This window comes from Drosophila rhopaloa, unplaced genomic scaffold, assembly GCF_018152115.1.
Source record: "Drosophila rhopaloa isolate 14029-0021.01 unplaced genomic scaffold, ASM1815211v1 contig_3, whole genome shotgun sequence".
Lineage (NCBI taxonomy): Eukaryota > Metazoa > Arthropoda > Insecta > Diptera > Drosophilidae > Drosophila > Drosophila rhopaloa.
In genome coordinates this window covers 16,113,489-16,128,999 of record NW_025335123.1, presented here as the reverse complement: position 1 = coordinate 16,128,999, position 15,511 = coordinate 16,113,489, and the positions used below count along the sequence as shown (strand labels likewise).

The following is a 15,511-nucleotide window of genomic DNA, read 5'->3' as shown; positions in this document are numbered from 1 at the left end:
TTAAACTTAAAATTCACCACGCTGTTATTTTTACTATGTTAGCATGGACTTACTCCGCAGGTAGCGGTGACACGCTCCCCGTAGTTGAGGTGGAAAAATATCGATAACGCCCCGCCAAACATCGATATCGCCGATTTCGATGCTTGGCCACCACTAATCCAAATTGTGCCTGTGGTGTCGCCCAAAAGCGATGCAATATTTTTAAAAGAAAGCTGCTTGGCCACACTGTTCTTACAGCAAATTTGATTTTTTCGTCAAATAAAATAAGATGCAAATTTTAGTTAGCAAAAGCAGCAATAAAGAATATTCGTGGAATGCAACTGAATCGTTGGCGGTTTTGGATGAGGATTCGTGATTTCGATTTGGACACCAATTGCAGTTTCCCAGTCGCGTCCGCTGCTATGTGTGTGTGTGCGTGCCCGTGTCCGTGCGTGTGCTTGTGCCTGTGTGTGTGAGTGAGATCGGGAATAAGTTGTTGTTGTTGCTGTTGCTGGAGTTGCCGTTGCCATCGTTTGTTGTTTGTGCATTTTCCATTGTCGGGCAACAAAAACAAGAGAGGGGAGAAAAAAGAAAAAGGGCGGTAAAAGGCCAGAAATTTGGAGCACGGGAAACCCGAGACGTCGCTGAAGATGTTCTCGAAGAAGAAAAAGAAACCGCTGATCTCGATGCCCAGCAATTTCGAGCATCGTGTGCACACGGGCTTCGACAAGCGGGAGAACAAATATGTTGGCCTGCCCCTGCAATGGGCCTCCATTGTGGGCAACAACCAGATCCTGAAGTCCTCGAACCGGCCACTGCCGCTGGTCGATCCCTCGGAGATCACTCCCACGGAGATCCTCGATCTGAAGACCATTGTGCGTCCGCATCACAACAACAATAAGGCGGACACCACCTCGCTAAACAGCAGCAGCACCATGATGATGGGCACCTCCATGGCCGCAAATCCCATGGCTCCCGGTTCGCATCCCATGATGAACAACACCCAGGGCATGATGTTGCCCCCCGAGGCGGGCGGCATTATCCTGCCCAAGACCTCGCATGTGGCCAGATCCAATTCCCTGAGGAGCTCAAGTCCGCCGCGAGTGCGCCGGGTGGCCAATGTGCCGCCTTCGGTGCCGGAGGAGGAGGGTCCACCGGCAGGAGGTCCTCCGGGAGGTGGCAGCGGTGGCTTCAAGCCCCCCGGTGCCCATCCCCCCCTGCTCTACACCACCAGTCAGCATGTGCACGCAAATGGAGCAACTGGCCCGCTGGCCGTGCGCACGGATCAGAATCAGAGCAACCTGCAGCAGTATCGCAGCAATCTGGCCCTGCCATCCGGTTCCATTCCCCACCAGCAGCAGCAGCAGACATCGCCCGTGGGTTCGGTGGCCAGTGGCACGCGATCCAATCACTCACATACGAACAACGGCAATAGCGGCAGCTATCCCATGTATCCCACTAATCAGCAGCAGCAGGCCAAACAGGCTGGCGATCAGAACCAAAACCCCTTGCATCCGCATGCCCATCCGCATCCCCACCAGCACCTGGCCAAGTCTGCTTCAAGGGCCTCCAGTTCGAGCGGAGGAGCCAGCAGTGCCGCCCAGCAGGCGGGAGGAGCCGGTGGAGCGGCAGGGCAGCCCAAGCAGGAGCAGCGTCTGACCCACGAACAGTTTCGCGCTGCCCTGCAGATGGTGGTCTCCGCCGGAGATCCGCGCGAGAACCTCGACCACTTCAACAAAATAGGCGAGGGCTCCACCGGCACTGTTTGCATAGCCACAGACAAGTCCACAGGTAAGGATGCAATGCCCTCAATCTTTGCATGCAATGAACATTGCTAAACATGCTATTGGTTTTTGCAGGTCGCCAGGTGGCCGTGAAGAAGATGGACCTGCGCAAACAGCAGCGGCGCGAGCTGCTCTTCAATGAGGTGGTCATCATGCGCGACTACCATCATCCCAATATCGTGGAGACATACTCCAGCTTTCTGGTCAACGATGAGTTATGGGTGGTGATGGAGTACCTTGAGGGCGGCGCCCTCACCGACATTGTCACCCATTCGCGCATGGACGAGGAGCAGATAGCCACCGTCTGCAAGCAGTGCTTGAAGGCTTTGGCCTATTTGCACTCACAGGTGCGTGACCAGCATGACACTGCCCCGTTCCTTGTATCCCCCTTCTCCTGTCCCCTACGTTTGTCTTCTCCATTGTCGTCTGGCCAAACTATTCAAGTACTAGCCCTGCCATGCGATTCTTTGTGCCATTGCCTTGCCATTTGCGGCGCTTTCTTCGCCCTCCGCTTTCGCGTGGCTTTGGTTTCAATTTCTAAATGTTGTCACCAACAAAAGTAGTCGGAGGCACAGTGGGGCGACCGGTCGCGTTGCACGTCCAAAATGCCGAGTGAAATCACACGTGCATGCCCTACCCCAAAGCATTGTTGGCAGACATTGCTGTTGAGCTCCTATTTCCAGGTTAAGTTTTTTAAACCAATAATTTCCCATTTTTTGTATCTTTAGGAAGTTTCTAAAGAAGTTTCGCTTATCAACTGTCTGATGTTAACTCAAAAGTTACATTTTTTAAATTAGTCTTCTCAAATTAAAGATTAGTGAAACAAAATTAATCCTTTTAGAACTAATAGTTTTGCCTTTAAAAGCCCACTATCTGGAACATACATATACAAAGTCTGACTTGATAAATGTATTGCTTTCCTTTATAGGTTTCACTCACTGGAAAAGTAAATCCCTAAAACATTAAATCCATAAACTAGTAATTTGTAATCTCTTCAATATAAATTCTAAAGCTCTTGAACCAGTTAGATATATATAGTGTAGGTAAGGGGTATACAATTTCCCAAGGTAGATAGTTTTTTGGGCGTTACAGGGTTTCGCTGGTTTCTTTTGTGCATTTCTGTCCCACGTTGGCTCGTGTAATGCGATAAGTGTCTGGGAGAAAGGGCATTGGGTGGGGGGAAACCGCAAACTTTGAGCACTTTTAACCAATTTCCCTTCTTTCCGTTTCTTTCAATGCTTCTGATGCTTCCGACGACGAACAGGGCGTCATACATCGCGACATCAAGTCGGATTCGATTCTGCTGGCCGCTGATGGACGGGTGAAGCTGTCGGACTTTGGATTCTGCGCCCAGGTGTCCCAAGAGCTGCCCAAGCGCAAGAGTCTGGTGGGCACGCCGTACTGGATGTCGCCGGAGGTCATCTCGCGCCTGCCCTACGGTCCGGAGGTGGACATCTGGTCGCTGGGCATCATGGTCATCGAAATGGTCGACGGAGAGCCGCCCTTCTTCAACGAGCCGCCGCTGCAGGCGATGCGCCGCATCCGCGACATGCAGCCGCCGAACCTGAAGAACGCCCACAAGGTCTCGCCGCGCCTCCAGTCCTTCCTCGATCGGATGCTGGTGCGGGATCCGGCGCAGCGGGCCACCGCCGCCGAGCTGCTGGCCCATCCCTTCCTGCGCCAGGCGGGTCCGCCGTCGCTGCTGGTGCCGCTGATGCGGAATGCTCGCCACCATCCATAGATGGGCCCCCAGTCACAGGACGCCAATCAGCTGGTTGGAACAGATACCCACAGACAACGGTCCCCGACCCGTAGGCATCCATCTATCAAACTTTAGTATTAACATTCAACTCGGCAACTGTACTTAACCCCGAAAGCCCCTCGAAACATTGTAAAGTCATTTAAGCCAAGCACACCCACATTTAGCCACTGCACTATCACACCCCCACTACCGAACACTCGAAGTTCCAGAAGAGAACGCAATGTGCCTTTCACACGCCTCAAAAACAAATCGAGTCCAGAACCAATTCGGATCGAAATCGATATAGCATTTATCTGCCCGAGGATCGGATCATCGAGCCTCTGAAAAACAATTTTTATATATATAATACTTTCTGCATTTTGCTCTCTCTTCTTGTCAATATTAATTTGTGCGTTTGTGTGTTTGATTTTTTTAACAAGCCCATAAACATTGTTCGAATATATACATATACGCTAAGAGATAATGTTAAAAATCTATATATATATATAAACACATATATTTTTTATAAAAACAAAACCTAACCCTAAGCAAAGCGAAACAACGAAGGTGTGAATCGAAAAGAAACGAGACGAGACGAAAACGTGGACACGGAAAACGAGAGAGACAGAAGATAGTTGGAAGGGCATATTAAATTTGGACATATTTTTAAAAAACATTTTTAGATTGACGCCACGTTAATGCATCTGATACATAACCGTGTGAAATGTTAACTCTCCAAACAGATATATCAACACATTCCCGATTTCGAAAATATTTTAGATCTTTTAGCTTACATTCTTTGTTCTGTTTTTTTGATTTAACCCGTGTAATTATTAATTAATGAATAAATTTAAATGCAAAAATGTTCGATTTTGTTGTTTTTATTACTGATTAAATTCTATACCTATGTATAATTGATACGTAGACGACATGATGTGGGCCCATAAATTAAAAACAAAGGTATTCTGCTCATTTAGTGCGTGCATGCAGGATAAGGCTATTTCTAAATTAATTTTAAAATTGATAGCTTCTTCATTGTGTGTTGTAAAACTAAAATAGGTATTCATTGAACCTTTAATATCATTTGTTAATGAGTAGTGATTATGTTACTATAATCCTTTAGTTAATTACCCGCTTTAAGTTGGAAGAAATCGTTGCATACTTTCTTGCCTTAAATTGTTTTAATATTTTTATTTTATATTCTGTCCGAACGACATGAAATTTGGGATGTGGGCGGAGATAGGAAAAATCAGACATTTTTGCAGTTAACCAATAAATAAAAGCACATAAGATGTATTTGATTTTGTTGTTTTTATTACTGGTTGATTGATTGATTGATCGGTTGATTGATGGTTGTGAAGAATACATAATTGTGCCCGAGCAAATAAGCGCCTATATATTCGCGAAATATACATGCGCATTTATCACGGACATGGAGGATGGGGCTGTCTCTGGATTGTGGGCGTGGTCGTGGGCGTGATTGAGTGAGTGTTGTGTGTGCGCGTGTTTTTGTTTACAATATAAAATTACAAATATATTACATACACAAAAAATCAATTGCGAACTAAGAACTAAAGGGCAGATCGGGCTGCCACATAGCTAGCCATATGATTTGATGGGTAGGATGGGGTAGGGGTAGGGGAGGGGAAGGACCGGGGGGTTGTTTGTGGCATGGGCGATGAGGCATGGAGCATGGGAACTCGGGATTCCCGCTTAGTTGCGCTTCCGCAGGGCCAGGCGACCGATGGGGCGCTTGGGCTTCGTCTCCTCCTTCTGCTGCTGCTCGGATTCCTCGGCGGCGGCATCCTCCACCTGCTCCACGGGCGTCGCCTTGGCGGGCTTAGACAACTTACGACGGCTTACTGGAAAAGAGGAAGAAAACAACAAATCAGAATTGGATTTATTTTACTTTTTGTGATCCCAAAACACCTAGAGTAATATATATTTTATTAAACGATAACCCATTTAAACATATTTTTTTATTACTGAAAACGTAAGCAGATAGATTTGCCTAGAATAGATACTTCAAGATACTTTATAAAATAGGAAATGCTTTATCTTATTTAAATTATATTTTTATTTTCTTCTGTTAAATATTTAAGAATTAGTTTAGTCTTAAGAAGATAATATAAGATTCTAAGAATTATCACTCATCCGACATGTACGCCAGATTGGCTTAAATCATAAAATTGTAACATATTTTGGTTGCAATACCAATAAAAACAAGAAAGAATATAAATCTCTTGCATTCAAGAAATGGTCAAGTTTACAATTGAAAAGATTTTGTACAACAAAAGTTTTGAACAGGGACAATTTTACTGAGAAAATTGTTAGAGAAAACCTGTGCTGATTCGCCGATAACTTACATGCCGAATTTCCCTTGTAGCCCTTGGCGGGACTGGCTGCGGGGGCGGGTGCTGGCGCGGATGCCGGCTCCTCCTGCTCGCCGGAGTCGGACTCCTCGCTCTTCTTGGCCGGCTTGCTGGGACTGGGGGGCTTCTCGGCGCGGTGCTTCTTGGCGTTCGCCTGGCGGCGCTTCAGCGAGTTGAGGAAGTCATCGTTGGAGCGGAACGGCCGGATGACCGGGCCGACCTTCTTGGGCGCCTCCGTGGTGGTGGTGGTGGTGGAGCTGGCGAAGGCCGCCTCATCGCCCTCCTCGCCGTGATCACCGTGCTCGCCGGCCTCCTCGTCGTACTCCTCACCCTCGCCGGCAGCATCCGCCGGTGCCGGCGCCGGTGTCGTCGTGGTGGTCACCTTGGCCGCCTTGCCAACGGGACGGCGCAGGGCGGCGATCCTCTTCGCCGGCGACACGGCCGGACCACCCTCGTCCTGGGCGGACACCAGGCCGTAGCACATTGCGCAGACGATGAAGAGCAGGCAGCTGTGCGGTTAAGTATATATAGATTAATAAATCATCCACATGAATAGGCAAAAAAATAGTTAGGACCTTAAAGTGGCTACAAAATAAATCTTTTTCATTCTAAACTCTTAATATGTAACCTAATAAATTATATATCTTTCCAATCCTTTAGTTATAGAGCAAGAATAAATGGAAAGGGGCAACCCAATTTTCATTGGCACCTAAGCAGCAGGAAAAAACAATTTTTTATCAATTTTTAAACGTGGTGTTAATTTTGTTTTTAATTTTTGAGTCGTCTGTTTCGATGCGGAAATATTTTTTTGCCGGGCCAAAAATATGCAACCACTGTTTTGTCACCACTGGAACAAGCAAATCAAAAGTCAAACCGGCTCCATAGAAAATGCCATTATAAGCCAATGCCGGCTAAAAAATGATTTTCAATAGCTAAAGTTTAAACCAATGCCAAAAAAAACGAAATTCAATTGTCCTTGAATGAAACTTAGGTTTCTTGAGACCTTTTTTTGATAAACTTTAGTGAGTCGATAAAAGAAAAGCAAGTAATAAAAACCAATATTTTTTAGTTATGTTTAGTTGGCAGATAAATCTTTTTTAATTAAATTGTAGCAGCAAATATTCCCAATTTAAAAAGAGTAAGCACATTATAGTGTTTGTCTTAATTATTTAAAAGATATCCGGAACAAACTAACTAATTAAAATGTAGCCTCAAAGCATTTAAGTTATTTGTAGAATTTCAATGCACTGAACAATCCAGTTTGTTCAATTTGAAATGCACCCTAATAATGCTGATTAAGAGTTTTTCATAAATCATTTCTGTCTGATTGACTTTACAATCTGAATAATCGTTATTGGATCAATGTTTCATTGATTATCAGAATCGACTGGAAAAACTTGAATTGTCAAGAACTTTGAAGGCGATTACTAAAAAAAAAAATGTTCTCCAGACTTGAATTAAATTGACCCGCTGTGCACTGGTTTTGGCCGGGATTCAGTTGTGGGGTAGCTGGTGAATCCCCGGGGCAAGGTTGTCCAACCACGCACCCAATCCTCGTGACTTCCAGCTCGAACCAAACTCTCTAACGATCGTTTGCGTCTGGTTGGACGGGTTATTCAATACAGAACCTGAAGTCGTAAATATTGTGTACATAAATATGTCCCCGCCTCTAAAAATACAGTGGATATAGATTTAGAGAAAAAATTGTATTTGCAATATGTTCTTCAAAAGGAACAGCCGCTAATGTATATCTACATTAATTTAGACTAAACCTGGGATTATTGTGTTGTCAATGTTATTCTTAACAAGATTGGTTCTTGGAAAAGAAACTTTCAAGTTAATTCCAAGTAAAATCAAATTAAGAAAACTACTGTTTAACACAAAAAGTAGTCGCTTGTTGAATGTCATTCGGTTTTCCTGTAAGATTTGCTAGTTTTTTATGTCGCTTGCTGACGGAGGACCGAGATGTGCTAACAAATATTAATGTGTAAAGGTCATGCAAACGGGTTTGTTCACTTTCGATTTCAATTTGGATATGGATTTTGCCTTAATGCCGAATTCGAATGCGAACGAATGTTGCTCTGTTTCTGTTTCTTTTTCCTTTTTTTTCAGCTTAGCTTCTATGGCTTTTGTTTTTGTGTTTTATTTAATTTTTTTTTGCCACTGGCAACGGTGGCGGTTTTAGTGAGTCAATTGCTCATATTTTATGCAAAACAAAAGACTTAGGCAGCGAACTCGTTTTGAAATTCTTTCCTAGGCAACGTCGAAGTTGAGTGCTTTGTTGTTGGAAAGGGGGTGGGTTGGGGGGGCCGTTAAAGGGGTAGAGGGAGGGGCAAGGGGGGCGGTGAGTGGCCAAAGGAAACAGGTGCTTATGCAAAAGGCAGTCAACAACCAAGTGGGAAACCAGTTGGCAGCCAGCACCACGCCAGAATAAATTTAAGTGCGCGCTCACACTGCAGTTGGCAGTTGGCTAATAACGGTGCAAGCCAAGTTTTATTTTTAGCCAACACCGTTGTTCGTTTTTATTTTATTTTATTTATATATTATATTACTCTTTTACTTAGCATTTAGCCATGCTGCATTTCCCCCAATGGGATTTATTTGCTTTTGGGGTCAACTGATTTGATGGCTTCGATATGGATATAGATATATGTAAATATGGATGTGGATGTGGCTGTGGATGTGGATGTGGATGGCCCAGTTAAACGGGGATTATGCAACTGGCAAAGGTGAAAGGCGTGGGCTGAATTTGTGGGTGCGTGCCTGGCATCTGCAACTCTCCAACGGCTCTGCTCGCCCCATCCAAAATTTGCGACCCAACTCATTGCCCGTTAGCAGGGGCGTGCCCAGAAATATTTCCAAAGGGGCTGAGCCCATGATTTTCCCTTTCCAGTATGTCTTGCATTTTTAATGGGTCACGATTTGAGGATTACCATAACAAGGTATTTTTTAACAGACTTCTCTGTTTAAATTTGTCTTGTTTAATATTATTTTTATTTGAATTTGTTTTTAAATTTCCTTCAATAAAATATTAGCAATATTTAAAGTACCAACGATGACAGGTTGGGCTATGTTTAATTATGGATCGGGAACTTTTTTACATTTATCTTAAAACGGATGGAAAGGGGATGCAAATTATGACCAATAATTCGCGTTGCCAACTGCACATTTTGTATATTATAGGCTTTTAATCCACATCGCTTAATGATCGTTTGAATATAGACAAAATACATATGTATTAAAAATTATATATTATTTACAATTTTTGTAAATAAAAATAGTAAATTAGATGTATTTCTAAGAGCCGAATTAATATATGTTTTAAAATTATGTTTTAAAACATTTCAATGTACAATGAATCCTACAAATACTTTTTATTTTTTTAGCTATATTCGTTGGGCTGCGATGAGAATTGTTGTACTCTAGCCCATTATGTTAAATAAATATAAATATATGTATATATTTAGATTTGGTGTCGAGTTAATTTCTTTCTGTGTGGGGTTTTATTTGAATTCCCAAAAGAAGTGTCTCCAAACGATGTTGGTTTCTGACATTTGACTAGGGCCCAAGCTTCTGCGCAACCGGTTTCGCTTTGGATTGGCCAACGGGAACAATCGAAGACGATGCCAGTCCACACCCGCACCCACACCCACAACGATTCCATGGACCGGCGGACAGGTAGACAGGTAGACAGGTAGACTCAGGTACACCGTACACCGTACACGGACTTGCGGACTTCAGACGGGCACATTTCTAGCCGTGGGCTTGTTTGTAAGCCGTCTGTAGCGTAGAGTAGCGTCTTCGGTTCCAGTCGCTGTCAGCCGGTTATATAAGCCGACATTAGTTGCGGATTTATGATAAGCATCGCGTTGGCGAGAATTTCGTGGGGCAGGCGGAACCACTTATTTAATGCAGCCTCATCATCATCATCATCCTCTTTGAGAGCTTGGTCAACAAATTGGTTTGACTTTTAATTTATTTTATTTCGCTTTTGTTTTCCGCCGTTCTGTTTTTGTTTTATTTATTTCATTTTTTTTTTTTGGTTTTACTTATGGTTTTCTTAGCTTTTAGTTCGATTTAATGGGATGGCGTCATTGGGCCTACTGCGGATATGGAAATCGAAACCTCGATATAACCTCCATAGCTTTAAATAATTTATGCGCCATAAACACTTAGATTTTTAAACATTAAAATAACGGAAGTTGGATAAGTATTTAATTTTTGGCTTTTAAATTTTAATTAGGTTTTATGGTTTCTTTCTAACTATACAATAACAAGTAAGGAAACAACCTTTGGCAAGCGTAATTCTGATATAGTAAATAAATACTATATTTCAAAGGAATATTTTGATAAATAGAAAAACAGCAAAATATATATTTTTTTATTTTTATTTGTTTTAAATTTTTTGATTTAGCTATGAGAGCTATTGATATAGATGTTAGATTTTAATTTAATTTAAACCGTAATTTCATAGTATTGAAATAATATCAAATCCCAAAGAACAAAAACAAAAAATTAAATACTACAAAGTTATACTTTTTGCTCTAAAGGTCGACCAAAAGGAATCCGTCTAAACATTTTGAAGGGATTTTGTAACCAAAAAACTACAAATTTCTGTGTTCATATACATTTTCGCGGCACCCCAGTACTTTAAAGAATTGGCTCGGTTTTTAAGTTCCCATGAATACATTTGTTTTTATTTTGTGTTTTTATTTTAAAACACATTGTTAAAGCTACAGTATAATTTTGAGTTTTACAATTTCAAGCAACTTTATCAGTTTTAACGTTTTGTATAGCTTTAATCTTGATGTTGTTAAAATATTTTGAACTCAAAGAAGGGCCCATTGCTCAAATTCATTGTTTTTAAACACCAATAATTAAAAGGGTTACATTTTGCATTAGTTTTTGGCATTCCACAAAGTGTTGATCTTGAGCTGGTGGCTCGAATTGATCAGTCAATTTTCCCGTCAAATGCGACACCTGCCTCAGTTAAGCCATGCACGTTTTCTAATTGCCCTGGCGCCCTCATTACGCGTTAACTCCCCTTGTCCCAGCCACCTGCCTCCTGCCCCCTCTGCCCCTTGCCCACCGCCGACTGCCCCTGCCCCTTGTGGCACATATGTGTAGCCACTTATTACAGGCCAAACGTGCACATTCGACACCGAATCGGATTCAAATTCGTATTCAATTTGATTGTAACTGCTTTTATTGCTGCCGTTGGATTGGATCAAGTTGAAGCGAGTGGAGTGGGGTGGAGAGTTGTTTAAAATTAAGGCGAAAAAAGCCAAGTGGCTTAAGGCAAGTGGGTTCAATAACGGTGCATTGTGTCGTTGTTAGTTGGCCAAGTACGTGTTTTGGTTTTGCTTTTTGTTGTTTCCATTTTTCTTTAGCCGCTGTAGCTGGCTGCATGCCAAATTGAGCGAGTTCGCTGCCTAAGTCTTTTGATTTGGCCCAGAGTGGTGTTTATGTTTTTGTTCGACTCGGCTCGCATTGAATTCGCTTTGGCCTATGAAGTGCATATTACTCACACACACGTACAACACATTGCCAATTTGAGACTTCAAAGTCCTTGAAACTTGTATCTTGAATCTTGAAGGCATCGCCGCGTATTTGTTTACCTCAATATATATAAATTTAAATTTAAACACAAATACAAATTGCATAATGCGGCGAGACGAGGCGAACGAAATGGAACGAAACCAAACTGAAAGTCCTGATTTTGGCGTCGGCCTGGCGCCTCCACCTCTCCTCTAGTGATTAATTCCCGCATCCAACGCGGCGATTAACATACATATGCGAGTGTGCAGGTACACACATAGGTGTATATATACATATATTACACACCCGACCCGAATGGTATTGCATTTATGCGGCGATAAATGCATGCAGATATGCGCCGTGAGTGCGGTCTGTCTGTCAGCTCGCATTAAAAATGCAACCGTTAATTTATAAGACAACCGCAGCGGCAGGCACGTCTGGTAATTAATCCAATACACTTAATTTGCTGCAGCTGCGGAAAGTCCAGGAAAGGTGGTGGGCCAACGGGGTGGTTGGGGTTTGGGGTTTGGCTTTCGCATCAGCCGGCGACCTTGAAACACTTTTACCCGCTCACCCCCCACACCACCGCAACCCCCACTCCATGCGAATCATCGCCTTATAAGTTAACTTTTGCCATTTCTTTGCCGGCAAAATGCCAGCCTCACATCCCGTGACAACTTCATCAGCCGAATGCGGCATCATCATCATCGTCATCATCATCATCATGAAACTTTGGCATTTGCGGCTTCGCTTTTTAGCAGCTCAGTTCCAGTTTGGAGCGGCGGCGTGTTAAAGTTCAAATTGGCATTAAGCCGAGCTTACACCTGCATGTGGTCGTGCCCCAAAAAGGTTGCAAGTCAACCTGCAGCATGCAACCGAGGCGATTTCGACAGTTGGCAACACAGGTAAATTAAAAAAAAAATACAAAAAACACAGAGAAATTTAAGATTACCCCAAAGAAATTTGAGTTATCAAAAAGAGGAACTAATGTTGCTTCAATTATATTTTCCATATTATTTAACCTTCCATAAGCAAATGTCATGGCTTATTCGAAAAAAATTAATTTTAAGAAAGTATCGTTTAAGATTAAAGCTCTGTTATTGTTTTTTTTGTAAAAGTCTTTCAGGCTATCAATTTACTATAAAATGTAATTTTGTGTATCCTTAAAATCCTGAAAATGTGTATAAACATTCCAAATACACCAATATTCAAATCATCACTCAAAAAAAAAATTGTATCTCTCTGCTGTCAGTCACTTTATAATATTTAAAAAAAAAATCATAAAAATGAAATTTATATTTATGGATCACTCACATGTTGAAGTACTTCATTTTGTCTTTATGTGTGTTGTGTGTGTGTGTGTGATTTAATGCGGGTGTTTTGGACCAACAACGAAAATGAACTCGAAGCGCGCGCGTCTTAAACTTAAACTAGAAAAAAAACACTTGTATGCTTAAAGGGGGGGAAACGAGGGTATCGGCTTCTCGGCTTCTCTGCTAGCGAGCGGAACTGACTGGCCACGATCACGATCGACTTCTAGAGGCAGACTGAACGTTACTTATGCCGTGTGCACACAGTTAACCTACGGCCATCCAATATTTCTTGTGGCAGCGACGGAGACTTCGACGGAGACGGAGACTGCGGCAGCGACAGAGCAACAGGTTCAGACCGCCCTAGCCAAGCCGCCTGCACCTCCAACCCGTGGCCACCGCCACCGCCACCGCCACCGCCTCCTCCTCCCCCTCCTCCTCCTCCGCCACTCCAGCTCCATCTCCGCCTTCGCTTAAAGCTCTGCCGCTGCACAGAAAGAAAATTCGATGGGTTATGACTAGCTGTACCGGCATAACAGCCATTACTTGATCAATCTAGGTAAGTCTAGGTAACTAAACACGCGAATTCTTAAGCATTCCTTTGGTGTTTTTAAACCATCCATATTTCAAACAACTATCTAGGTATTATCATATTTACATACATATACGATCAATATTTGAACTGATTTTATTTCGAAATATATAACATATAACATATATAAAATATAACATACAATTTAATTTATTTTACTTTTTGAAATATAAAAAAAATAGGTAGAAATAGCCTATTTTCCCATCTGTATTCTATGACAGTACTTTGAATACATTTATGTCGACTAACACACAAAGCTTAATTCCAAACATTCCCGCACTTTCCCTCATACAGAGAAAATTGTGTTTTCCTTTTCTTTTTGGGTCATCGTTTTCCAAATTTTACATTTACATTTACAATTATTTGCATATGAAAGTGATCTGGAAAAGGTAAATACATGCTGCCTTTTTTTCTGTGTGCCAATGCGCCCCGACGGTCGATCTATGCTGGCTGAAATTGCAGGAGTACTTCTGGTTTTTCGGAGCCAATTTGTCACGGGCCTGGGCTCTGGTTATGACAGGTTTTTCGAACCCAATCCACTCCAATCCAAGCCAAGTCAAGCCAAGCCAATCCAATCCGAGTCGAGTCGAGCCGAGCCAACTCAACGTCGACTGCGACGCTGGCCGCCGATCGCAATTTGTATATTTTATTAATTAATTTATTGATTTTATGCCAATTGTTGTTTTGGCTCTTTGCCGATCTGGTAAATCCCGATCGGGCTACCCATCCCCCATCCCCCATCCACAAAGCCCCGTCCCCCAAAAACCCAGGGCACATCTGTCCCGCATGTAAATCTCGCAGTTCGCGATTAAAAATCAGCCAAAGAAACACACAGAAACCAAGTGAGGGGTCAGACAAGCCAGTTGACACCGAAATACGGATACCCTCAAAAAAAACTTATTTTCCTTTGAGTTCATCTGCGAAAAGATCACACCCTTGAATTCCCAATGGGAACTAACACATACCATTTAATCCAAATTGGGCGAATTCTTAAATTCAATAGCAAAATTTTTATGAAATTAATTTTAAGCACTATCCAATCGAACTTTAGATCATGTTTCCATTGCTAGATAAACAAAGATGGATATCTTCCTATTTAATTCATAAAAATGTATGGGATTCAATTATACTCACTCCGGTAAAAAGTATTGTTCTGTAAACCCTCGCCATAAGAAAATCATAGATCCTCTACCGAGCAATTAAATAGTTAAACAAGGTTATATTAAATAAAATGATCAAAGTTTTCAAAATAAAAAAAATCACTTTTTTTTTTTAATTTTAAATAAATAGGATTTCAACTTATGATAATATTGTTTTGTTTATAAACCGTCAATAAATGTGTAAAAATGTAGTATGCAAAACCTTGGAAAGTGTGTAAAATCAATCAGTCAATTTTAATCTTTCAACTTAAATAATAATGAATAGTTTCTTATTCAAATAGATGATTATATTTCGGAAATAACTTTGAAGTGCTAATTGAAGTGGCATTGGTTAAAATAAAAACAACCCTCTGACCGAGCACAAAATGCAGCTGAAATCCATATCTAAGTGAGATGGCCTGAACCAAATCAAGGTATAGGATGGCACCAAATTAAAAAGCTGTAAAAAGTGATAAAGCCAGACATATTTATGCATATTTTGTGGGTTCGCCGCGGCCTTGAACTGATTGGCCCAGGGGCGCAGCAAGGGGCGCTTTGAAGGGTGATGCCTGATTGCCGATTGCTGATGGCTGATGGCCGATGACGGCTAATGGTTAATGGGTGACAAAGCTGATGGGCGCTAATTAATCTTCCACACCCGACTAACGATCGCTTTGAACTCTTGCAGATGTGTTCTGCGGCCAGGTGTTGATTTTTTGGCGGCTGGGGCGCGGCCTGCATTGGCTGCGGCTGTGGGCCATGCTAATTAACTCCAAGCTCCGGCGGACTGGCCAACTCACCTTGAACTACAAAATGTCAGCCAAAATGGCAAAAACAAAAAATTAAATGAGATAGATATACAGATACAACGCAATGCTGCATAGCATAAGCCAGAAACTTGTTGAAAAAAAATATTAATAAAATATGCGGTGGGACAAAGGCTGCCATTTCCATCCCAGTTCGATAAAGATCCCATCCAAATGCAAATTGCCATGCAAATGGAGCTAATGGAGAATGGACTCTCGATGACTCCGGCATATTTCCATGCCCATCACG

The 15,511-nt window shown here is 42.4% G+C and overlaps 2 protein-coding genes across 2 annotated transcripts; one reads left to right on the top strand and one right to left on the bottom strand.

The window, feature by feature from the left end:
* Nucleotides 1–171: 171 nt before the first annotated feature.
* Nucleotides 172–3,723, top strand: LOC108048486 (serine/threonine-protein kinase PAK mbt). Its single transcript, XM_017129213.1, has 3 exons — nt 172–1,770; nt 1,839–2,110; nt 3,028–3,723. The coding sequence occupies exons 1-3, from the start codon at nt 630–632 to the stop codon at nt 3,502–3,504; spliced, it is 1,890 nt and encodes a 629-aa protein (XP_016984702.1). The 5' UTR covers nt 172–629; the 3' UTR covers nt 3,505–3,723.
* A 1,073-nt stretch (nt 3,724–4,796) lies between these two features.
* Nucleotides 4,797–12,966, bottom strand: LOC108048487 (dihydrolipoyllysine-residue acetyltransferase component of pyruvate dehydrogenase complex). Its single transcript, XM_017129215.1, has 3 exons — nt 12,729–12,966; nt 5,871–6,385; nt 4,797–5,366 (listed from the first exon to the last, which is right to left on the bottom strand). Exons 1-3 carry the CDS (start codon nt 12,743–12,745, stop codon nt 5,218–5,220), a joined length of 681 nt encoding a protein of 226 aa, XP_016984704.1. The 5' UTR covers nt 12,746–12,966; the 3' UTR covers nt 4,797–5,217.
* Nucleotides 12,967–15,511: the final 2,545 nt, after the last annotated feature.

Coding starts and splice junctions, on each gene's coding strand:
- LOC108048487 (XM_017129215.1), bottom strand. Junction 5,367..5,870: donor CTACAAGGGAAATTCGGCAT/GTAAGTTATCGG, acceptor CCTCTTTTCCAG/TAAGCCGTCGTAAGTTGTCT.
- LOC108048486 (XM_017129213.1), top strand. CDS start 630: ATGTTCTCGAAGAAGAAAAAGAAACCGCTGATCTCGATGCCCAGCAAT. Junction 1,771..1,838: donor AGCCACAGACAAGTCCACAG/GTAAGGATGCAA, acceptor TGGTTTTTGCAG/GTCGCCAGGTGGCCGTGAAG. Junction 2,111..3,027: donor TGGCCTATTTGCACTCACAG/GTGCGTGACCAG, acceptor GACGACGAACAG/GGCGTCATACATCGCGACAT.